The sequence below is a fragment of the Drosophila suzukii genome, chromosome 3 (genome assembly GCF_043229965.1).
Source record: "Drosophila suzukii chromosome 3, CBGP_Dsuzu_IsoJpt1.0, whole genome shotgun sequence".
In the NCBI taxonomy this organism is placed as follows: Eukaryota; Metazoa; Arthropoda; class Insecta; order Diptera; family Drosophilidae; genus Drosophila; species Drosophila suzukii.
In genome coordinates, this window is record NC_092082.1 from 79,582,186 (window position 1) to 79,604,527 (window position 22,342).

At 45.4% G+C, this 22,342-nt stretch overlaps 6 protein-coding genes across 8 annotated transcripts; 4 read left to right on the forward strand and 2 right to left on the reverse strand.

The window, feature by feature from the left end:
• Window positions 1–256: 256 nt before the first annotated feature.
• Wdr37 (WD repeat domain 37) lies at window positions 257–2,567 on the forward strand. The gene is made up of 3 exons (XM_017084575.4): window positions 257–686; window positions 750–1,311; window positions 1,376–2,567. The coding sequence occupies exons 1-3, from the start codon at window positions 533–535 to the stop codon at window positions 2,121–2,123; spliced, it is 1,464 nt and encodes a 487-aa protein (XP_016940064.1). The 5' UTR covers window positions 257–532; the 3' UTR covers window positions 2,124–2,567.
• A 47-nt stretch (window positions 2,568–2,614) lies between these two features.
• Window positions 2,615–3,332, reverse strand: Vti1b (Vesicle transport through interaction with t-SNAREs 1b). The gene is made up of 2 exons (XM_017084580.4): window positions 3,049–3,332; window positions 2,615–2,987 (listed from the first exon to the last, which is right to left on the reverse strand). The coding sequence occupies exons 1-2, from the start codon at window positions 3,205–3,207 to the stop codon at window positions 2,778–2,780; spliced, it is 369 nt and encodes a 122-aa protein (XP_016940069.1). The 5' UTR covers window positions 3,208–3,332; the 3' UTR covers window positions 2,615–2,777.
• Window positions 3,333–4,146: 814 nt separating this feature from the next.
• On the forward strand, window positions 4,147–13,301 carry Vha100-2 (V-type ATPase subunit a family protein Vha100-2). Of its 3 annotated transcripts, none has more exons than XM_036817609.3 (6): window positions 4,147–4,324; window positions 10,188–10,325; window positions 10,393–12,020; window positions 12,082–12,340; window positions 12,410–12,644; window positions 12,704–13,301. In XM_036817609.3, the coding sequence occupies exons 2-6, from the start codon at window positions 10,209–10,211 to the stop codon at window positions 12,967–12,969; spliced, it is 2,505 nt and encodes an 834-aa protein (XP_036673504.1). In that variant the 5' UTR covers window positions 4,147–4,324; window positions 10,188–10,208; the 3' UTR covers window positions 12,970–13,301. The 3 variants fall into 3 exon arrangements, with proteins under 3 accessions (XP_036673504.1, XP_036673505.1, XP_036673506.1); XM_036817610.3 differs by lacking the exon at window positions 4,147–4,324 and adding an exon at window positions 6,642–6,824; XM_036817611.3 differs by lacking the exon at window positions 4,147–4,324 and adding an exon at window positions 6,652–6,799.
• A 538-nt stretch (window positions 13,302–13,839) lies between these two features.
• Window positions 13,840–16,771, forward strand: Vha100-4 (Vacuolar H[+] ATPase 100kD subunit 4). The gene is made up of 4 exons (XM_017084587.4): window positions 13,840–14,082; window positions 14,200–16,071; window positions 16,131–16,374; window positions 16,430–16,771. The coding sequence occupies exons 1-4, from the start codon at window positions 13,930–13,932 to the stop codon at window positions 16,693–16,695; spliced, it is 2,535 nt and encodes an 844-aa protein (XP_016940076.4). The 5' UTR covers window positions 13,840–13,929; the 3' UTR covers window positions 16,696–16,771.
• Window positions 16,763–18,110, reverse strand: cona (corona). The gene is made up of 4 exons (XM_036817670.3): window positions 17,899–18,110; window positions 17,540–17,836; window positions 17,241–17,416; window positions 16,763–17,046 (listed from the first exon to the last, which is right to left on the reverse strand). Exons 1-4 carry the CDS (start codon window positions 17,992–17,994, stop codon window positions 16,983–16,985), a joined length of 633 nt encoding a protein of 210 aa, XP_036673565.3. The 5' UTR covers window positions 17,995–18,110; the 3' UTR covers window positions 16,763–16,982.
• Window positions 18,111–18,843: 733 nt separating this feature from the next.
• LOC108020289 (uncharacterized) lies at window positions 18,844–22,289 on the forward strand. Its single transcript, XM_017088417.4, has 3 exons — window positions 18,844–19,217; window positions 19,278–19,601; window positions 19,757–22,289. The coding sequence occupies exons 1-3, from the start codon at window positions 18,913–18,915 to the stop codon at window positions 22,020–22,022; spliced, it is 2,895 nt and encodes a 964-aa protein (XP_016943906.4). The 5' UTR covers window positions 18,844–18,912; the 3' UTR covers window positions 22,023–22,289.
• Window positions 22,290–22,342: the final 53 nt, after the last annotated feature.

Below are 22,342 nucleotides of genomic sequence, written 5' to 3' on the forward strand. Positions count from 1 at the left end.
CTCTTACAAAAACTACACTAAGAGAAATAGGTTTATTTGATTATACTCAAATGACATTTGTTGGGTAGAAGATATTGAAATGTACAGTTTTTCTATAGATAAATTAATTGTTGTCATAACTTAAACAAAACCATTTATAATGTGAGCACTAAAAAATAGTCAGTCTATAGTATAGACTGCTTTTCTTAAGTGTACGATAGGCAGTGTGCGATTACCGAGTATCGATATCACTCGATATACAAAATTGATACATCTCCCTTGCCAGCTGTTCCGCCTCCTCACCCATCGCCACCCCTTCGGGCATTATCATTGCGAAAACCAAGTGCAACAGCAGCCAAAAACAGCAAACGCGACGCAACCAGTGGAAGATGGATCAATAAAGCGTCAGTCTGCAACCCCCGACCGCTAATTGGATTCCCTTGGGCGCCCAACAGGAAACGGAAATCGAGCAGCCGACCAGCGAGGCCTGCGAACCTCTAATCGCTCTTCGCTTGCGAGATACACAACAAAACAAAGAGGCAAAAGGGTGAGGATGAAGGCAAACAAGGCGCGGGCTGTGCGACTGACCAGCTTGACGGAGGATGTGGCCGCCGTGCCGGAAGATGCGCCCTTCCGGGCCCGTCTCCACCTCCTGTTCGCCCAGATCGAAAGGGAGTTCGAGCAGCTCTACCTGGAGAACCAGACTTGTGAGTACCTTAGATAACCCAGCTAAAAACCATTCTAACAGTTATGCATAATCCCCATTACAGTGCAGGAGAAACTAGACATAGCCACCGCCACCAAGGAGTCGGTGACCCAGCAGGATCAGCGCACCGCTGCAGGAGGATCACTTAGCACTCAGGCTTCCTCCGTCGCCTTGGCCACGCCCGCCACTCAGGCGGATGAAGTGGGCGGCAGCTTCCTGGCTGCCGCATCCAGCACACACAAGAGCCTGAAGGCCAAATTGAGCAGCGCCACCGGCGGCAGCAAGGCCAAGGCCAGCAACAAGATCAAGGCCCAGACCAGCCGCATCGTGTCCAGCTTCAAGGCACCCACAGTGGTCAGCACGGTGGTGCGCGAATTCGGCGGGCACAAGGACGGTATTTGGCAGGTGGCCGCAAAGGCGGGACAGCCCATCATTGGCACCGCCTCCGCCGATCACACGGCCTGCATCTGGGGAGTGGAGAGCGCCAGGTGCCTGCTGCAATACCAGGGACACGCCGGCTCCGTCAACTCCATTAAATTCCACCAGCAGCGGGATCTCGTGCTTACTGGCAGCGGTGATGGAACTGCCCATATCTGGCAGGCAGCCGTCAACTGGGAGGTGACTAAGTGAGTAGTTGGAGATTATAAGAAATTCCGTCAAATTAATAAGCAAAATGTGTCTGTTCTTTAGGAAGGGTCACTCGTCAGAAGAGGAACTGGATGACAGTGATGAACAAGTGGAGGACCGCGATCGCGTAGATACCTTGCGCACTCCGCTCTGCGAGTTTTCAGGCCCTGGAGGCCATCTCTCAGTTGTGGTGGCCGCCGACTGGCTCTCTTCGATGGATCAGATCATCACGGGAAGCTGGGATCGGACTGCCATTCTGTGGGATGTCGAGACGGGCCAGCCACTACAGCCGCTCACAGGCCATGACCACGAGCTGACCCACGTGTCGGCACATCCCACCCAGCGTCTGGTGGTCACCGCCTCCAGGGACACCACGTTCCGGCTGTGGGACTTTCGAGAAGCCATTCCGGCGGTCTCGGTCTTCCAGGGACACACGGAAACGGTTACGTCCAGTGTGTTTGCACGGGATGATAAGGTGGTGTCCGGATCGGATGATCGCACAATCAAGGTGTGGGAGTTGCGCAACATGCGATCCGCTTTGGCCACCATACGCACAGATTCCTCGGTCAACCGACTGGCGGTGTCCAGTGGAGGGATAATCGCCATACCGCACGACAATCGACAGATCCGGCTGTTCGATTTGAATGGGCAACGTGTGGCCCGTTTGCCTCGAACCAGTCGACAGGGCCACCGGCGTATGGTCTCATCTGTAGCCTGGGCAGAGGAGCCGCTGCTGGACTGCGACCTTTTCTCGTGCGGCTTTGATCGACGCGTTTTCGGCTGGTCCATTGTCCTGCCGAAAGACAATTGAAGGCGGCTGAAACGGAGAGCTGCTCCAAAGGAATGAGGAGGTGCAGCCCTGCGAAATACAAAACATCTCTCGAACAAACGCATCCCACGGCGATGCTCATGCTTATATGTAACCGTTTTTCATAGATCAAGTATTATGCAGACATTGTTCACGATGTTCTACTATCTAGGTGTCGCCCTCTGAGTGTAATTATCGTTGCTTTTTGCCAAATAGTCGTGGCATATCGTGCTGCACGAACTACATATTATCATTGTTATAGCATATACATGCGTATGCATTGGGGTTGGGATGAAGGGCTCGGAGTGCAGAGCTTCCGAATCCTGTTCCCATTTTATCTGTGTTTACTACCATAATACATATTATAGATGTCTAAGGCACTAACGTTTTAGCAAACATGAATAAACATAATCAAGCACCCGATACATTGCTGGGTGTATCCTATAAGCTGTATTTTCTTCTTCAGACAAAGGAGATAGAGTAATATAACTATCTGGTTTTTCTGAGTACATATATTTTTGTTCATATACTTTATATACATACATGTGGTATAACTTATTCGTATCTAAGGCAAAGTAGTTGTAACGATTAAAACATATATATTTATAGTCCCACGCCCGATTCGTGGCTACAACTTTGGAATAATGTGGCAGCTGCTCAGAGTTTTACAAACTTCAGCACCAGCAACCCGACGAGAATGCCCACCTCCAGCAGAATGATGAGGATTAGGATGATCTTGTTGTAGAGCACTTCCCTGCCTAGCTTTCGGATGATGACCCTCGACTTGGAAAGATCCTGATCGGCGTCCTCCAGGCGGCGGGTGGTGCGGAGTAGCGATTCTCTCTGCTCGCCCAGTTCACCCAGCACCTGTTGATCGGTGATCCCAATGTTAGTTGGCTCCAAAAATAACTATTTTCAGGCTGTTTACCTCCGCTCCCATTGTCTCCGTTTCGATGGCAATCTGGTTGGACCGCTGGATACTGTCCGTCGTCCGCTGCAGGACGTCATAGGTGCTGGCCGAGAGCTGCGCCTGCCTGCGATCCTGGTCGCTGCCACTGGGCAGCTGGCTATAGCCGGCGTGGGACATGATTTTGGCCGGGTTTTTCAATAAATTAAATGCGTTTTTGTTTCAACAAAAAACAAAACAAAGGCAGGGTGTGACCACATCCGGTGAATATACCCAGGTACCATTTGAGTATAAGGTGCTAACGCATTATTTTTGCCACAGTGAATTGCAATGCCACCTGTTGACACTTTTCACTTTTTACAACACTGTTTTCAGTTTGAATTTAAAAATTATAAACAGATGATCGTGATATACATAGTTTAACTTGCCTTTTCAGCGCTCAAGTTGTTACTTACATTAACTTTAATGGGGGTCTAAAAATTCTTAAGTTGTGATTTTTATAAGTCCGTTGGATTGTAAGTATTCTTATTGTCTCAATTAAGTAGGAAAATATAATTATGCCGCTTGATTAATGAATTACTTGAATGACAAATAAAAAACGATTAGTCAATTGACAATTTCCGTATCGGACAGGAGACAGTCAAGAGGCCTCTTAACCAGAAATAGAAATGGTATAAATTTATCATTCCCATTTTAGCCAAAGATCGATCGACTCATCCCCTTTCCAGTTGCTAGGGCCTCGAAGAGGGTCGATTTATAGTGCTGACAAAACCAAAACAAACAACTGTCAATATCAACTCGACTTATCTAGACCAGGGAATTACTTGGTTGAAGCGTTATTAATTTAAATTGATAATGTTGCCGGCGGTGGCTACGCAATGCGGACATTTGTACATATGTAGCACTCGAGGATTTCGACTTTAGTACGGGTATTTGTCGATTTCTGATTTCTGATAACGACCCCCGATCATACATAGTTGGCATGTAGTGAGTGAGTACGCTATGGGTATGGTACGGGAGAGACTCGGTTCGGATCTTATAGAGGGTGTGAGTTATAGAGAGTGAGAGATATGGAGAGCTGATTTGCGATTGCGAGGTTCCCAAGTCGGAGCAGCGAGTGCCAAATTTAAACGCAGTCGATCGCTGGCGGTGAGCAGACGTGTGCTCCGCTCGATTCAGGTTCAGATTCAAATAAAGATTCTACGGATACTCTCGCTCGGCAACAAAAACAAGTTCTAAATTTATCGCTCGCACTCGCGACGGAATCGAATCTGGTGTCTTTTTCGGAGCTGTGAAGGTAAGCGAAAAACTCGAAAACCCCATCGGGTTCAAGGCGATCATGGGTTGAAAAGAAGGTGTACCAGGGGTTATCACAAAAACTATGGTGTACCAATCGAAAGCACGTGCTTTGGCAGCAGTGAGTATCCGTAATTCATCTCAATTTGCCAGCATTTTGGCACGAGATGCTACCTAATGACAGCTACTAGTTAGCTAAGTGAGATGTGGGGTGGGGTGGGATCACCTGTCATGGGACCCATTGTGCAAACACCTGCCCGAAGTCACAGCTAAAGTCAGAGCGCCAGATACCTGGCTACCGTAGCGCTATCTCTTTCGTAAGCCCCCGAGTATCTCTCAGATACTCAGCTACGCACCGTACTTTCGCAGTGTGAGTGTTAGTCGAACCCATATAAATATAATACCTCTGGTAGTATCTGTGACTCGCGCTCTCCGACAGAGTCGCGAGTTTTCGAGTTTTATGCAATCATATGGGAGGCTATCATGTGATCTTCGGGTCTCGGTTCTGCAGTTTTGCCTAGAAAAATCTTCCGCTGGAATGGGAACCAAAAAAGCTAAGCTCAAGTAGTTGCAAATAGCGCACAATAAATTCCAGTCGATTATGATTTATGGGTCGCGCTATAATTTTTCCTTAGCACTTCTCATCGATCAATCAATTTCTGCTGATTAGCCACAGCCCCAGACCCGGTTTATGAATGGAAAATCTGAACTGTTCTGGAAATCTAGCAGTTTCACATCTCAAGTATAGTATTCGCTGCACAAGTGGTCGTCTGGAGAATAAGCTATATAAAGCCCAGCACTTGAGTTGCCGATCTCCAGTTACGTAACTCCATGCCTTATCAGCATTGGGCGGCGAACAATGCACTTCAATCGGAATAATGCAGAATTTAATGAGCTTTGCCTTTTTCTTAGTTCTTTCAAAAGTTGGTATAACACTAAACAACTTTTTAGAACTGTTGATATAGTATTTCCAAACGTACAAAAAGTTCATCAAGGGAACTTTTATAAATGGTAACCTTGTTGAAGATTTTTTTCCTATTCATTAAAACTGTGTATCTTGGAATATTACGAGAAACAACGCCTACTTAGTGTTACCGAATTGATTAGGTTGCTTCCGTTTTATAACTTCAGTCTATTTTTAGACCCCAACCATAAGTTCGATGATAAGTCCATCGCCAATAATGGTATTTGTGACGCAATGAAAAAGTTTTAAGTTGCTAGCCCTAGTATCTTTATTCGCCCAGAAGCAGTTGAAGAAAATGAATTGAATTGACAATTGGCGTTAATAAAAAGATGAGTGTGGTGGCCTGTTTTTGTTTCTCGATCGCCTCCATTTGTGGATTCACATTGAATTTGTTCGTTTACTTGGCCTGCGAGTTCTTAATTACCCGCAGTGGAAAAAATGGTATTGTAATAAAACTGAGCGTAAAAGCACAATAAAAAGTAGAAGTTATATTTGTGCTCGAATTAACAACAAATAGCGGAGGCAGAGCAGCGGACGGGAGAGCCAAAGAGGAGAGCGATAAAGAGAAAAACAAACAAAACAGAGCAAAAATTTAACGAAACTTCGAAGTGTAGCGATATTAGCCTACGCACACATGGGCGTGCTTTCGCTCCGCTCCCAAGAAAAAAAGGGGGTTGTCAATGTCAACCGCTCGCTGGCTCTCTCATCGCCTCACCCCCTCTCAATAGGCCCCACCGCCTGCCCCTCGTCTCGATTAAATGTGATTAAGGCTCACCCACAACTCGCGTGTGTCAGTCAGGAGCGGCAACAACAACAGTTATCAAATACAGTAGAGCTTCATTAATGAATCCTTAAAAGCTAGCTAGTAAAATATTTGAAAACATATAACTGGTAACAAAATTTAAAAAAGTAATAATTATAGTAATAATAATAATGGAGGTATTTTCAAACATTTAAAATGAAATGTCTTCAAAAAACTTAAATTCAATATAAAAAAAAAAAATTAAACAGAAAAAAAAAATTGAAAAGTTAAATAACACAATTTATAGAACTGGAAATGACAGATAATACTTTTTAAAAATGTTTTACTAGATAATATCTAAAAATTTGGTTTTATGATTACTTGAGGACATCAGTTTAAGGACCTTTTCAAATTCGAATTATCGAAGTTTACCTGTATATCGTAGAAGACTCCTACACACATGCATGCAGGCTAGAGTCCACTCACGAAAGTGACCAGCAAAGCGGAGAGCAGAGGAGAGGAGAGAAGAGAAGAGAGCAAAGTAAACGGCAATGGCAACGTCGGTTAGCGCTTAGTTGTTGTTTTGAAGTTGAACTGGTTTACAGTTAGCAGTTGGTTTTCAGGCGCGCTCAGTGTTTTTTTCGTGTTCGAGCTGTGCGTGTGAACTGTGATATTGCGATATTGGGCAATTGCAATTGGAAACTCGAATTTAAGCTGAATTTATTGAAACGAAAGTGCGCTCGTTGAATCATTAAACAGCATTTGAGCAGGCGAGTTACAATTGAATTACCTCAGGTAATTTACCTGTTATTTGGAAAGCAATCGGGTTTTGGGGGTGTTCTTGGGAGCGGTATTACGAGTTTCGAGTAAATTCTTCGGAAAGTATTTATATTTACTAACTAAGTGTTTCGTTTAGTCTGTATTCTAAGCTGAGAACGCCGTTTGTCCTCGGCTTCTAGAATTGTGCTGTATTGAATATTGTAAAAACCTAAAGTCTGATATAATATTAATGAGGTTCATGTCTGAGCTAAAGCTATATCCGCTTTAAAATGATAAGCGTCTCCAGCTAACCGTATGCTTATAAATATTTAATTAGCCCAACAATGAATTATAAATATAAACGACCTAGTCGAGTTTTCCATACCTTGAGAAGAATTTGCGGTTATCCAGGCAGAACCAAACAAAAATAAAATTCCGATATTGTAGGGTTTTCAAATTCTACAAATTTCAATTTTTAGCATACACTGTAATACTATGTACAGGTCAGTACTCCACAAGTCAAGGTCCTTTATAACCTCCAATCAGCAATAAACTATTAACCCGTTGACCTTGGCTAAAGCCAATTATTGAGACAGTAAAACCCTAACAATGGCATTATAAATTTAACAAGTAGCCGCGTTATATTGGAGAGCCCATTCTATAGGGATTTTCCTTACGCTTCTGTTTCGGCACACGCCAATAGTAATATAATAATCCAATAAAAGTGTACAAGAACAATTGCTCGATAAACATTCTAAAATGAGCCCTAACGAGCTGAGAATGAGCCGTATTCATAATTAATAATAAGAGCAATTAAGGCTACGAATTTCATGAGTCTGCTATTTTTAGCGAACTGGCGACAACCAGCCAACGATTCTTAGTTATAAAACAGCAAACAACAAAAGTGTCAACCTACATAAATGTTGCGCTGATAAAAGTATGTGTGAAAATGCTGAAAGTGCTCGAAATGTGTGGCGACAAAGGGAATCAACAGGCGATAGGGAGCATCAAGTTGTACAGTCATACCATAAGGGGTCTCATTCCACTGCGAACTCGATATGCACAAACCTTGGGGGAGAATTCAAGTTTCGAATCTACAGTTCCATTCCGACTTTAGCTACTGTAGAAGCTGGTCATGTGATTGATGAACCTAAAAGACCGGGGGGTTGGGTATTTCGGTGAATATCTATGACGTTTCTATATTAACTGGCTCCTGGCCAATTGTCTGGGCCATTAGTTGTTATTTTAATGCTGTTTCACAAACGACTCAAACGCGTCTACACTGAGAGGGTCATTCTTCTAAAATTATGAGATATTGTATAAACACAAAGCCTATATCACATCTATCGTGTGTTCTTTTTTCACAAAATGACTTATTAAATGATTCAGCGGTTTTATCTTAAATGCTCTGGGTGGAGTCATGTCCGGAAATTCCCTAGTAAAGACTATCTATCTTTAAAATATTTTATTTTATAGATCATTTCACATATATTTTTGGTTCAGTGTTCTAATTTGTCTTTCAAAAGAACATATTCCTAATGTTTTTTTAAAGAAGTCTATATATGTGTATATGCATGGTACATATATATTTTATATCTACCGCAAAAAGCAAAAGCTAATTCTCTCCTGTCGCGCTATGGGATTGGGAATTTGGACGGTATCCCGGGACTGGGGGACCCATTAAAGTTCGATAATGTGCGAGGCTGACGTCGCCGTGTCGTTGACTGTTTGGTCCGATGATGTCACAACAAACCTTGGTGTCGTCTGTGTGTACACTGCGAAATGGCGAAATGCTCTCGAGTGCAGACGCCATAATGCGGACTACTGCCCTTCCCCAGGACCTGCCCCACCGCACCCCACAATATATATGTCATTCCACAACTCATCAGCCCACCCACCCGCAGACGACCCAATTAAATCAAAAACAGTAATTACTTGCATTATCTGAGTTCCACCGATTTTGGGAGAAGTCTACTCTATTTGCACATGGTCGGGCTGTTCTTGATAATGTTACAATTATCAGTTGATTTGCTGAACCATAATTTATATTAGTACCCGCATATGTTTTCTGGGTTTCGGGTGCTTCAACTGAATTCAGGAAGAGAATCTAGATAGAGAATGCATTTACAGTCCACATAGCGATAAGAACTTTTTTCTTGGGCAGTAAACAATATTGCAGCGGGTCTGGAGATAACTCAAGCAAATAAGTCAAGATTGCGATAAAAATTGTCTTGCAAGTATACACCCTTTAAGATTACCTACTTGACAAAATGACATTTTGGGAACAGAGGACAACATTCTTTTCTTTCAGTCAGGAAAAAAGCAGATAGCACAGGATCCAAATACACGGAAATCTATTACCATGCCATTTGGTCTGGCTAGACATCTATAAACAATGATTACGACATTCGGATATCTTAATAACTGTTTATATATCGATCATAAATCGGTAATTACTAGGAATTGGAACTTTGTTTATATCGTAATATGATTTCCCTCGGGGTACCGATCGATGTTTGTTTTGAAAGTGAGGAACATAAGTGTTTCCGTTGTGGGAACTTTTTTAAAAACGTAAGTCATTTGTTTAGCTTTAATATTTTTTATTTTCATTGGAATTTTCCTATAAGCCTTTATATAATATTAGTTTTGCTTAGAGAAACCCTCGAAAGAAACAACGAACTTAAATATGTTTGTACTTAACGATCCGTTTGAAGTTACGTGATTTTGCAGTTAAATTCATGTAGTAGAACGTGACAAGGTGTTGTAATTGAGGAACCGATTCTTATTTGGAATCTTAATATATTGACTCTTTTGTTTGATTCTCTTGTTGTACGTAAAGCCAAAACACATGGTGAGATTCGGGCAAGTCCGAGCGCCATATGGAGCTGAAAATAGAGTGATTGCCATTCCACACCAGAGAAAAACAAATTAAAGACAAATAAATAAAATCATTTGCAAAGCAAGCTAGCGAATTTTGTACATAAATATGTCGGGTTGGATAGGGGGCGAAGAACTAAGCACTAAGAAAAACAAATTGGTGAAATGGAATAAACTACTCTTTTTAACAAAAAATATATTAATCTTAAATCAATTTTACAAAACATCTGGACAAACGTTAATTTAAATAAAATTAGAAACTCAGTATGGTTATATTTGGATCTGAAGTATTATATTATAAGAAGTATACTTGATTTCCAAAATCTCCAATTTGCGAATCCAATCGATGATTCTATTTTTCCCAATGTATCACACTGTTTATCGTATACGATAATCTATTCAGACAAAACACTCACTGAGGGCGAAAACAATTCGTGGTCTGCGGTGCTTTTCCCTATTTTAATTGCACGTCTGCGGAATGCCGAGACTAACCCCCATCCCAACCCCTCTTTTCGTCCACAGGGAACGTAAGCAGTCGCCAAGATGGGGGACATGTTCCGTAGTGAGGAGATGGCACTCTGCCAGATGTTCATTCAGCCAGAGGCCGCGTACACCTCCGTATCCGAGCTGGGCGAAACCGGCTGTGTGCAGTTCCGCGACGTAAGTACGGATTGTCTTTAGCAAATGCCCCAACTAATCGGATGATATATCTCTTCCTGGCCACCAGTTGAATGTGAACGTGAACGCCTTCCAGCGGAAGTTCGTCACCGAGGTGCGTCGCTGCGATGAGCTGGAGCGCAAGATCCGCTACATCGAGACGGAGATCAAGAAGGACGGAATCGTCCTGCCCGATATCCAGGATGACATTCCACGTGCCCCCAATCCACGCGAGATCATCGATCTGGAGGCTCACCTCGAGAAGACCGAGTCTGAGATGATCGAGCTGGCCCAGAACGAGGTGAACATGAAGTCCAACTATCTGGAGCTCACGGAACTGCGCAAGGTGCTGGAGAACACGCAGGGATTCTTCTCCGACCAGGAGGTCCTGAACCTGGACTCCTCTAACAGAGGTGGAGGCGACAATGAAGCCGCTGCCCAGCATCGCGGACGGCTTGGATTCGTGGCCGGTGTGATCAACCGGGAGCGAGTGTTCGCCTTCGAGCGTATGCTGTGGCGTATCTCCAGGGGCAATGTCTTTCTGAAGCGCTCCGATCTGGACGAGCCACTGAATGATCCGGCCACCGGTCACCCCATCTACAAGACCGTATTCGTGGCCTTCTTCCAGGGTGAGCAGCTGAAGAACCGCATCAAGAAGGTGTGCACTGGTTTCCATGCCTCCCTGTATCCCTGTCCCAGTTCGCACAACGAGCGCGAAGAGATGGTTCGCAATGTGCGCACTCGCTTGGAGGATCTGAAGTTGGTCCTCAGCCAGACGGAGGATCACCGCAGCCGTGTCTTGGCCACCGTGTCCAAGAACCTGCCCTCGTGGTCGATCATGGTCAAGAAGATGAAGGCCATCTACCACACGTTGAACCTGTTCAACATGGACGTGACCAAGAAGTGCCTGATTGGAGAGTGCTGGGTGCCCACCAAGGATCTGCCGGTTGTCCAGAAGGCTCTGTCCGATGGATCTGCCGCTGTGGGCAGCACCATCCCCTCGTTCCTGAACGTGATCGATACCAACGAGCAGCCGCCAACCTTCAACAGGACCAACAAGTTCACCCGTGGCTTCCAGAATCTGATCGATGCCTACGGAGTGGCCTCGTACAGGGAATGCAATCCCGCTCTGTACACCTGCATCACCTTCCCCTTCCTGTTCGCTGTGATGTTCGGCGATTTGGGCCACGGTCTGATCCTGGTCTTGTTTGGAGCTTGGATGGTTCTGTGCGAGCGCAAGTTGGCCCGCATCCGCAACGGTGGTGAGATCTGGAACATCTTCTTCGGCGGTCGCTACATCATCCTGCTGATGGGTCTGTTTGCCATGTACACCGGTCTGGTCTACAACGATGTCTTCTCCAAGTCGATGAACCTCTTTGGATCGCGTTGGCACAATAACTACAACACGACGACGGTGCTTTCAAATCCGAGCCTGCAGTTGCCGCCCAACAGCTCCGCCGTGGGTGTCTATCCCTTCGGAATGGATCCCGTGTGGCAGCTGGCCGACAACAAGATCATCTTCCTGAACAGTTTCAAGATGAAGCTCTCGATCATCTTCGGTGTACTGCACATGGTCTTCGGCGTGTGCATGTCTGTTGTGAACTTCACCCACTTCAAGCGCTACGCCTCCATCTTCCTGGAGTTTGTGCCCCAGATCCTCTTCCTGCTGCTGCTCTTCGGATACATGGTGTTCATGATGTGAGTTTGTCTGTGAATATCTTTTTGGATTTTTGAACTAACGAATGTTTTTGGTCTACAGGTTCTTCAAGTGGTTCAGCTACAACGCCAGGACTAGCTTCCAGCCGGAGACACCCGGTTGCGCTCCCTCTGTCCTGATCATGTTCATCAACATGATGCTGTTCAAGAACACCGAGCCGCCCAAGGGTTGCGACGAATTCATGTTCGAGTCCCAGCCACAGCTGCAGAAGACCTTTGTGCTCATCGGCCTGTGCTGCATTCCCTGGATGCTGCTGGGCAAGCCCTTGTACATCAAGTTCACCCGCAAGAACAAGGCTCATGTGGGTTTTTTCTTTAATGATTTCAAGTTAAACTTCAAATTAATCGATTTTTTTTTATTTTGTTGATAGGCCAACCACAATGGTCAACTGACCGGCAACATTGAACTGGCCGAAGGTGAGACTCCTCTGCCCACTGGCTTCTCTGGAAACGAGGAGAACGCCGGAGGTGCTCATGGTCACGATGACGAGCCGATGAGCGAAATCTACATCCACCAGGCCATCCACACCATTGAGTATGTGCTCAGTACCATCTCGCACACGGCCTCCTATCTGCGTCTCTGGGCTCTGTCCCTGGCTCATGCCCGTCAGTATCTCTAGAAGACGACTTTTTAATTAAGTTACTAATGGATTATAATATTTCAGAGCTATCCGAAGTGTTGTGGCAAATGGTGTTGTCCTTGGGCCTGAAAATGTCCGGTGTGGGCGGTGCCATCGGCCTGTTCATCATCTTCGGCGCCTGGTGCCTGTTCACTCTGGCCATCCTGGTCCTCATGGAGGGTCTGTCCGCCTTCCTGCACACCCTGCGTCTGCACTGGGTCGAGTTCATGAGCAAGTTCTACGAGGGAATGGGCTATGCCTTCCAGCCCTTCAGCTTCAAGGCCATCCTCGACGGCGAGGAGGAGGAGTAAACCCATCCGAATGTGCTCAAACTAGGGAAATATGTATACAATTATCGGCGAGCTTTGTTTACCCCCAGCCCGAACTATTTTGATTGTTTGTTAAATGTTTTTGTTTTGTTTAATTTTTTTTTGGATATTGTCAGTATTGTGGTGCTCTTCCCACATTTTTTGTATCCTCCGTTTTGTATTCCATATATTGTCAAAGTATTCCTCATTTGAGTTGTGCCTAGTATTCTCAGAAACCCCTTCAAAAGCAATAATTTGATATTCATTGTTATAAAGAACTACTTATACAAATACTAATTGTAATAAATATACAGCAAAGAAGAGAACAGCAAAAATGTTTATTTGTGCAGAGGTTATTCTTAAGAAAACGAGTTCTGAAGAATGCCTTTTGTTTTATTAAAATTGGACGCGTTTGTTATTTAACATAGGAAAGATTCGCTTAAATATTATTATCATATCAAGTCGATTTACTTTCATTTAAATTTCAGTTGTGTTGCATTCTTTTGGGCTGTCTCCAAAAATTGTTTGTCATCCAAGTATTTATTTTTATTATATTGTTTATGTATAAATCGATTGCTGTATGTAACGAATATGTATGTGATGAATTGAAAATCACTCTGTAATTATCTGACAATTGATTTTTAATTCCTACTGGTTTAGAATTACACCCAGGGCGAACTATCTACTGATAGAAAATGTCTTGGGAAGGGGAATCGCAACTGAGGGAGCGGACATTCCATCACATTGATGGATGGCTCACTTGGACACCGAGTTCCCCAAATATTTATCCAAGGCAGCCAGACTGATAAGCCTGGAAAGTAGCTCGTGGGTCAGGTATTACCTCAGAACCTTCCTTTTCCAAGTCAAGTGACCACACCGATCAGTTCGTCAGCGGCGCTCCGAAAGTTAGGAGCTCATTTCGGAATATTTTAACCCAGGAAAGGAGCAACAGGATCAGCAACCATGTCTAAGTGGTGGAGCTGCGGCTCCAATCAGGAGAGCAACAGCATTTTCCGCAGCGAGGTGATGTCCTTGGTGCAGATGTATCTGCAACCTGAGGCAGCTTACGATACGATTGCTGCTCTGGGCGAAGTAGGAGTTGTCCAGTTTCGCGATGTAAGTGTTTGGAGTAAAAAACGTAACCATTCAGGAATCCCGAATTATTTTGAGCCACTCAGTTCAATAACTCCAACGATCTAACCCCGGGATCTATTATTCCCATTCCTATAACAGCTTAACGAGAAAGTGAACGCCCAACAGCGGAAATTCGTGGGCGAAGTGAGACGTTGCGATGAACTGGAGCGGCGTATCCGCTATGTGACCGCCGAGCTGAGCAAGGAAGGTCACAAGGTGCTCGACCTTATGGACGATTTCCCGCCGGCTCCGCAGCCGCGTGAGATCATCGATTTGGAGTTGCATCTGGAGAAGACGGAGACCGAAATCATGGAGCTGGCTGCCAACAATGTGAACCTGCAGACCAGCTACCTTGAGCTTAGCGAGATGATCCAAGTTCTGGAGCGCACCGATCAGTTCTTCTCGGACCAGGAGTCGCACAACTTCGATGTGAACAAGAAGGGTACCCACCGCGATCCCGAGCAGTCCAATGGCCACCTGGGATTCGTGGCGGGAGTGATCAGCCGAGAGCGGGAGTACGCCTTCGAGCGGATGCTGTGGCGCATATCTCGCGGCAATGTCTTCGTTCGCCGCGCCGATGTAGATGTGGCCCTGACTGATCCCAAGACGGGCACTGTTCTCCACAAGAGCGTGTTCGTGGTCTTCTTCCAGGGTGATCAGCTGCAGGCCAGGATCCGCAAGGTGTGCACTGGCTTCCATGCCCACATGTATCCGTGTCCCAGTTCGCATTCTGAGCGGCAGGAGATGGTAAAGAACGTGAAGACCCGACTGGAGGACCTGCAGGCCATTATTAACCAGACGAGTGACCACAGGACATGCGTCCTGCAGGCTGCCATGAAGCAGCTGCCCACCTGGAGTGCCATGATCAAGAAAATGAAGGGAATCTACCACACGCTGAATCTGTTCAATGTGGATCTGGGCAGCAAGTGCCTGATTGGCGAGGGTTGGGTGCCCAAGAGGGAGCTAGAGTTGGTGGAGGTGGCTCTCGCAGCGGGCTCAGCCAGTGTGGGCAGCACAGTGCCCTCATTCATCAACGTGCTGGACACCAAGAAGGAGCCGCCAACTCACTTCCGGACAAACAAGTTCACCCGTGGCTTTCAGAATCTGATTGATGCCTACGGAATTGCTGGCTACCGGGAGGTGAATCCGGGTCTGTACACCTGCATCACCTTCCCCTTTCTCTTCGCCGTGATGTTTGGAGATATGGGCCACGGAACGATTCTCTTCCTCCTGGGTCTGTGGATGGTTGTTGACGAGAAGCGGTTGCAGAAGAAGCGAGGTGGTGAAATCTGGACCATCTTCTTCGCCGGACGATACATTATCATGCTAATGGGTCTGTTCGCCATGTACACGGGCTTCCACTACAACGACATATTCTCAAAGTCGATCAACGTCTTCGGCACTCGTTGGGTCAATGTGTATAATCGAACCACTGTGCTGACCAATCCCACTTTACAGCTTAATCCATCGGTGGCTACGCGCGGTGTTTACCCCATGGGCATCGATCCCATCTGGCAGTCGGCCTCCAATAAGATTATCTTCCTAAACACCTACAAGATGAAGCTGTCCATCATCTTCGGAGTGCTGCACATGGTCTTTGGTGTTTGCATGTCAGTGGAGAACTTTGTGTTCTTCAAGAAGTACGCCTACATTATCCTGCAGTTCGTGCCACAGGTCCTCTTCCTGCTGCTCATGTTCGGCTACATGTGTTTCATGATGTTCTACAAGTGGGTCAAGTATAGTCCCACCACCGACGTGGAGGCCGATAGTCCCGGATGTGCGCCCTCGGTGCTGATCATGTTCATCGACATGGTTCTCTTCAAGACGGAGACGGCCACGCCTGGCTGCGATGTTAATATGTTCCCCATTCAGAAAACTCTCGAGATGATCTTCCTAGTGGTGGCCATTCTCTGCATCCCATGGATCCTGCTTGGAAAGCCTTTGTATATCAAATTCCAGCGCCGAAACAGGGTGAGATTTTCGGGTTGGCATTTTATAGACTTTAAACTAATAAAATATGTACTTTTCAGCCCGTTGGCTCCGTAGTGGAGGTGGATGAGATCGTGGAGAAGATCGAGGTTACCACAGGCAAGGAGATCATTATTACAGAAGTACATGAGTCTCACGAGTCAGGTGGCCACAGCGAGGAGGATGATGAGCCCATGAGCGAAATCTGGATCCACCAGGCCATCCACACAATCGAGTACATTCTCAGTACCATCTCCCACACGGCTTCCTATCTTCGTCTCTGGGCCTTGTCCTTGGCTCATGCCCGTAATGATCTTCCATTTCCACATTTATCCATTACTAATTAGTCATCTTATTTCAGAGCTCTCGGAGGTGCTGTGGACCATGGTGCTGGCGATGGGATTGCAGATGAACGGCTATGTGGGCGCCATTGCCCTGTTCTTCATCTTTGCCGTCTGGGAGTTCTTCACCATCGCCATCATGGTGATGATGGAGGGCCTATCCGCCTTCCTGCACACTTTGCGTCTGCATTGGGTGGAGTTCATGAGCAAGTTCTACGCTGGAAACGGCTATCCTTTCACACCCTTCTGCTTTAGGGACATTTTGATCGTCGTCGAGGATGATTAGAAGCACATGGGAAGACCTTATCGGGTCACTCATATTTAAGAAAGTTAAATAAAGAGGCATCACAAAATATTTAAAACACATTATTTATTACACGTGTCACAACAAAAAATAACATTTGGGATTTCTTTATCCTAGTTTAATAAGAACGTAACGCAACTCATTTTAATTGAGGGTTTCTTTTTTTTGTTTGTAGATAAATCAAATCTGAATTGATCAAAATAGAGAGCCAATACTAATCCTAACAAGTTTGGCGCTTATTTTTAAGTTTAGATTGATATAGATTGAAATTATTTGATTGCTCTCATTGCGGTCTTAATGGAAATATCCAATTTGAGTTCTTCGAGTATATCGCTATTGAGAAAAAATGGGAAATTGATAAAATTGGTAAATATTGTTTATTCAGGTGCTTGTCCTAAGGACCACGGATAAAAATAATTGGCCAAATAAATGTGTTTAATAGGCACTCAGTTGAAATGAATTTAAATAATTAAATTAATATAAATTAATTAGTTTAATATAGGATCTAAATTATGGTAGTTACTTACATGGCATCACGTTCGACTTGGGCTAGAGCGCGAATATCAGCAAGCAAGCTTTTTTTGGTGGCATTGAGCAGCTCCCTCTTTGCCTTAACCTCCTTGACTTTTAATGCCAACTTCGCACGGGACACGGCCACTTCACTCTTCACCTCGTCGATGCGCTGCTGTAGTTCATGGTGGGACTGAAAGAGTAAGATTATTAGATTAAGTTTCTGATGTTGTTAGCTCTCATGTTTTTTAGCTTGAATGTCTTAAGAGTAAGAGGGTCAATTATAGTTTCCAGGACTCTGGAGCACCCCACATACCATCGTGGTAAATTCGTCATACACCCTCTGCCCCTTCTGTGCCTCCTTGGCTTTTAACACCTTCTTGCAGTGATCATCATAGGCCTGAGCCACGGTGCTCTTTGACTGGACCACCTGAGTAAGATACTCGACGATCCTTGCGTTTTTGGCAACCATAACGCGCAATGCGGGCATCAGGTTCTGGCCCACCTCTTCATAGTTCAAGTTGGACATAGCGGAGTACTTCACGTTAGTCAGTGCAACCAACTGTTTCTTCATTTCTGCGATATAGGCTGATCGAATAGCATTATCAGACCGCTGTATTTAAAGTCTTTATTAAATAAAACAACAAAAATAACTTTAAGGATTGAATGACTTGCCAATTGTACCAGGGCTCTTTCTATATAAGCTGGCGTTTCCTCGACTTCCGCAACATTCACGGCCTTGCCAATGTCATCCTTCTTCTTGTCGGTCATGGTTTTGGTAATTTGCGATCCTTAAATCACGTTTTAAATGTCTTTTATAACTTCTTAAGCTTGGCGAAATTTTTGTCACAACTTATGGCGCAATTTTTTGGCATCAACTATAACAAAATGGCGGAACCAGTGTTGAAAAACGACGAACATGTCGATTTCGATAGCAATCTTTGGGACTGACTTTTTATCGATCAAATCAAGAGCGCGAAATTTAAATTTTCAATTATTTGTAATAAGCTTAAGTTTTTTCAGATAGAGTGGGGAAACCGCTTTTTAATTCAAAATATGATAACTCCATTCCAATTTTTTTTTTAGCAAGAAGCATAACATTTGATAATAGCAGTAAATATATCCAACAGAAGTTAACATTTTACAGCAGTGGATCTCGAAATGTCTTGGAGTATTAACCAAGCTGAAAACCTTTTGTAACCTAACAATTTGGACGTGATCCAAGATTTGAAAAGTCATCGTAACTTTAAACTTTCTTGTGTAACCTTGTTTAATACCACTGTTATGCTGGTCAGGTCACAACTTTTCTTGGATTTACCTACCCCGACTTCTAACAAACCGTGACCGTGATCGAGGATGCCTATGAATATGGCCTCTGCAGTGAAACCCCAACCTCAGTGGGTCACCTTATGGTTCATTGATAAACACGCAGCATTCCAACCCACGGCCCACTTTCATGTGGGCTTTGGTTACGTTGGTGGTGCTGAGCAAAAAGGTCATCCCAATGCATTGAGGGCAGCGCTCAGCGGAAAATTGTTGCGGAGGTCAGCGAAATTGGAGGGAAGTGCTCAGTCGGGGAGTTTATTTAGAGGTGGTCATTCTCGAGCTCCGGTCAGTTGTGGAGCCATCGAGAAACGGGCAGGTCTCCAGTCTAACTATCCATCTGTATATCTAATTCTGGATTAAAATATGTGGCATTTTTCCCTGGTTCTGTTGGGCCTGGCGGTTGTGTGCTGGGCGGATACCCTGGTTCAGCTACATGTAAATCGTCCTTATAACGATGTAAATGAAAAGTTTGTGAGCTTTGCCGTCCGGCCGGAGGATCTATACGATGCCCTGGATGGTAAGAACCGTAAGGCGGTCACCAATTTGGCCAATCTACTGGGAGATGCGCACATCAAATTCGTGGGCGATTTCTATTTCGCCAGTAATGCGCCGACTAAGCTGCGAAATCCCACCAAGATCATTTGGAAGGGCTTCAATCGATGGACGCGGTAAGTCGATGGTTTCCACTCCTCTTTTCCCTCTGATCATCTAAGTATGTTTCCTCGAAGGGCCGTAAACTGGACCATGATCATTCCGGTTCCCTATGCCCCCGATGAGTGGGACTCCATGCACACCCTTAAAATCCTGAATACCTCCTACATGGTGGGCATCACCGACTGCATCTGGCAACTGGGAACGGATTTCGGCACCGCGAGGGCCAAGGATTACGTTCAGGAACTGCGAACTCTCAAACTGATGACGGATACCTTTAAACCGTATGTGGATGACTGGCGAATGATGGGGGCGGACATCTCGGCGGGAAGCAGTGCCGATGAAACCAAGAGATACGTGGATATGTCCAAGGATCTGAACACGGCCTTCGGGTGGACGCAGTAAGTTATAAAATAGTTTATTATTTGTATTTTCCTATAATATGAAATTATTTGAAAGTTCTACCCATTATTTAATCGAATTTTGGAAGAATCTTTTATGATCTATTAAAAGTTATGATTTTTATATTATACTAAAATCTTTTTCCTAATTTCAGGCCCGCAAACATGGTACCCAAGACGAGCCTGGGAAGCTACATTTACGACAACGATGCCGCCCTGCGAATCCTCCGACAACAGCGTGTTCCCTTGTGGTTGACTTTGCCTGAGGAGCGATCCTCTCAGAGATTAGTAGGTGACGAAACCACAGATGCCCTGCGATGGGCCCAGACCCTGGGAGATGCTGCGACCAGTGGATTCGATGTGGTTTTCAAGCGGATGACCCTTGTGGACTTTGAGCGACCCAATTTCGGTCTGTATGTAACGGCCTTGTTCAAGAAGGTTATGGGATCGAGGGTGTTCCCATCCCGACCCCTGAATGCCTTTGCTCCGAGCAACAAGCTCTATACCCATTGTGCGAATGCCGTCTCGGGTGGATTGGCTTTCATGGTGGTCAATACGGAGGAGCAGCCCACCACGATTACGGTGAAGAGTCCCAGTCGCCTTACCAGCAGTGAAATCTGGCAGTATGTGCTCACTGGCCTGGATCAAAGGGTGCAGCTGAATAATGTCCGTTTGCATCTGAACACCACTCTGCGTCCCTTGATCAAACCCATTGATCCCACTAAGCCCCTGCAACTGATCACACCCAGCATGTCTGTGAGCTTCTGGGTTTTGCCCGATGTTAATCTGGAGCACTGCCAGTTCACGGAGATCGAGGCGGGTGATTCGAGTGTCGAATCCTCCTCCTCCAAGGAGAAGCGTCGTACATCCCGCTATAGTTCTGCCGATCGATTGCTCCAGCGGTTGATCGAGGAGACTGCAGTTGCCAAGGGATCGGTCCAGAGTTCCATTAATCGCAATCGACGATTTGTCGTTGATAAGGAAGACACTCCAGAGAGCCTGCTCGATCGCCTGCTGCAGCATTTTAAGGATGACAGTCCTTTAAAACGGGAGGTGGCCGATGACAGGGAGAAGTCAGTGAAACCCCATAAAGCTTTGGCCTGGTTGTATCAGGTCCTCGAGCAAACCCGTGATGTGAACAAAAAGCGGTCCAGGCGAAGCACTTCCAGTTATTCGGGACCCTTCTTCTACAATCGTCAGGGTAAGAAAACCGCCTTAACCAAGAAGATTACAGAGATTCGCAAGCCGGAAAGAAAGAACAAGCCACTCTTCGACTTCGATGAGTTTGATGAAGAGAAGTTCTTCAAGCGTATTGGTGAGAAATCAGAGGAGGCACCCACTTACACACGTCTTCCGGAAGGTGATGTGCATCTAAAACATATAGAGAGTGTAGATGGCGAAGAAAACGAGCAGGATCCTGAACCAGAAGTACCCAGGAAACGCAGAACCAAGTCCAGGAAAGAGCTGAAGATTATCCAGAGAGCTACGGAAAAAGAAGATGAGCAGGAACAGGAACCGGAGCCAACCGAAGGTCGTGCCAAGTTGCGTCTATTGCCCACGGAATTCTTTGAGGCTCTGCCGGCTCCCAAGCTCCCGCCGAGCAAGCGATTGAATCTGGGAGCCACCTTGAACTCCCTGCTCTTCCCGGAACCCTTCTCCAGCAAGGCCACCATGGCCAAGGCTGCTTCAATCAAATCCAAACCTGTAGAGGAGCCCGAAGAGGATGTGGACCCAGTTCCAACTGCCAGAAGACGTCACTCCAAGATTGGTCATGTGGCAAATGATTTCTTGCAGGCACAAAAAGAGCTGGGAAAGCATTTCCTTAGTCACATCAACGAGCATGAGCACGAGTTTTCTCTAGGAGATGAGGGTTTGCGGGAGGGTTCGACGGAATCGGAAAATTCCGGGAAGAAATCTCTGACCCAGGACCTCTTTGGAACAAAGAAAAGCGCCCCCTCTCTGCATCAGAAATTGCCTCAGAAGACGGCAGATGAAGGTATTACCTCTTGGTGGGATCTTCCAGCGATGAGAAGGCGTCGTGCAGTACCCCTGACCAACTCCTTAGACGAGCTCCCCTCCAATGCCATAGACAAAGCAGATCGCGACGAAATGATGCCCCTGGGAAGATACACCTTCTACGAGTACAAGGTGGACCAGAGTCCAGAGAAGGACGTCAGCCAACCCAAAGAGGAGAAGGAGTCCAAGATCATGAAGATAAGTAGTAAGACGCAGTCTACTAGTAAGGATCGCAGTCTTACTAAGATCTCCGAAAGCCTCGTTAGCACTGTGAAATCGAAGGTCTCCCGCTTTATAAACATTATCTCCAACCACATGAACGAGTGGTACAACACTTTAACCAAGCATCTGGATTCAGAAATGGAACCTGAAAGACCACGCAGGCAAAACACCATCGAAAAGTAGAAATCTTATGACATTTAACCAACTTCTGTAAACTTTCTTTAGTAAAACCTAATGTAAATATGTATTTATGTACAATACACTCATTATTGCATTCAACGGAATCTTATTTGTGCGATAACTCTAGGGAGTTATCTCTCTCAAGTAAAAATCACAGGACTTAGGCAACGAACTAGATGGGCTTAGGATAAGCTTTTCCTAGATTTGTTGAACTGTCTTTATTGTACTTGTACATAAGACATCTATGTAATAAAAGGAAATCTAAATTAAGTATTGTCTTTTGTTTAATAGCTTAACCTTGGAGTTTTTCCGCTCTAAAACTT

What these genes read in the sequence shown, in the direction of transcription:
- Vha100-4 (XM_017084587.4), top strand. Translation starts at nt 13,930, where the DNA reads ATGTCTAAGTGGTGGAGCTGCGGCTCCAATCAGGAGAGCAACAGCATT. An exon ending in GAGTTGTCCAGTTTCGCGAT is followed by an intron (nt 14,083 to 14,199) that starts GTAAGTGTTTGG and finishes TTCCTATAACAG; the next exon opens with CTTAACGAGAAAGTGAACGC. An exon ending in CTTGTCCTTGGCTCATGCCC is followed by an intron (nt 16,375 to 16,429) that starts GTAATGATCTTC and finishes ATCTTATTTCAG; the next exon opens with AGCTCTCGGAGGTGCTGTGG.
- Vti1b (XM_017084580.4), bottom strand. Translation starts at nt 3,207, where the DNA reads ATGTCCCACGCCGGCTATAGCCAGCTGCCCAGTGGCAGCGACCAGGAT. An exon ending in CGGAGACAATGGGAGCGGAG is followed by an intron (nt 2,988 to 3,048) that starts GTAAACAGCCTG and finishes ACCGATCAACAG; the next exon opens with GTGCTGGGTGAACTGGGCGA.
- Vha100-2 (XM_036817609.3), top strand. Translation starts at nt 10,209, where the DNA reads ATGGGGGACATGTTCCGTAGTGAGGAGATGGCACTCTGCCAGATGTTC. An exon ending in GCTGTGTGCAGTTCCGCGAC is followed by an intron (nt 10,326 to 10,392) that starts GTAAGTACGGAT and finishes CCTGGCCACCAG; the next exon opens with TTGAATGTGAACGTGAACGC. An exon ending in GGATACATGGTGTTCATGAT is followed by an intron (nt 12,021 to 12,081) that starts GTGAGTTTGTCT and finishes TTTGGTCTACAG; the next exon opens with GTTCTTCAAGTGGTTCAGCT.
- cona (XM_036817670.3), bottom strand. Translation starts at nt 17,994, where the DNA reads ATGACCGACAAGAAGAAGGATGACATTGGCAAGGCCGTGAATGTTGCG. An exon ending in ATGACGAATTTACCACGATG is followed by an intron (nt 17,417 to 17,539) that starts GTATGTGGGGTG and finishes TTACTCTTTCAG; the next exon opens with TCCCACCATGAACTACAGCA. An exon ending in CAAGTCGAACGTGATGCCAT is followed by an intron (nt 17,047 to 17,240) that starts GTAAGTAACTAC and finishes TTTTCTCAATAG; the next exon opens with CGATATACTCGAAGAACTCA.
- Wdr37 (XM_017084575.4), top strand. Translation starts at nt 533, where the DNA reads ATGAAGGCAAACAAGGCGCGGGCTGTGCGACTGACCAGCTTGACGGAG. An exon ending in CTACCTGGAGAACCAGACTT is followed by an intron (nt 687 to 749) that starts GTGAGTACCTTA and finishes TCCCCATTACAG; the next exon opens with TGCAGGAGAAACTAGACATA. An exon ending in GTCAACTGGGAGGTGACTAA is followed by an intron (nt 1,312 to 1,375) that starts GTGAGTAGTTGG and finishes TCTGTTCTTTAG; the next exon opens with GAAGGGTCACTCGTCAGAAG.
- LOC108020289 (XM_017088417.4), top strand. Translation starts at nt 18,913, where the DNA reads ATGTGGCATTTTTCCCTGGTTCTGTTGGGCCTGGCGGTTGTGTGCTGG. An exon ending in GGCTTCAATCGATGGACGCG is followed by an intron (nt 19,218 to 19,277) that starts GTAAGTCGATGG and finishes GTTTCCTCGAAG; the next exon opens with GGCCGTAAACTGGACCATGA. An exon ending in ACGGCCTTCGGGTGGACGCA is followed by an intron (nt 19,602 to 19,756) that starts GTAAGTTATAAA and finishes TCCTAATTTCAG; the next exon opens with GCCCGCAAACATGGTACCCA.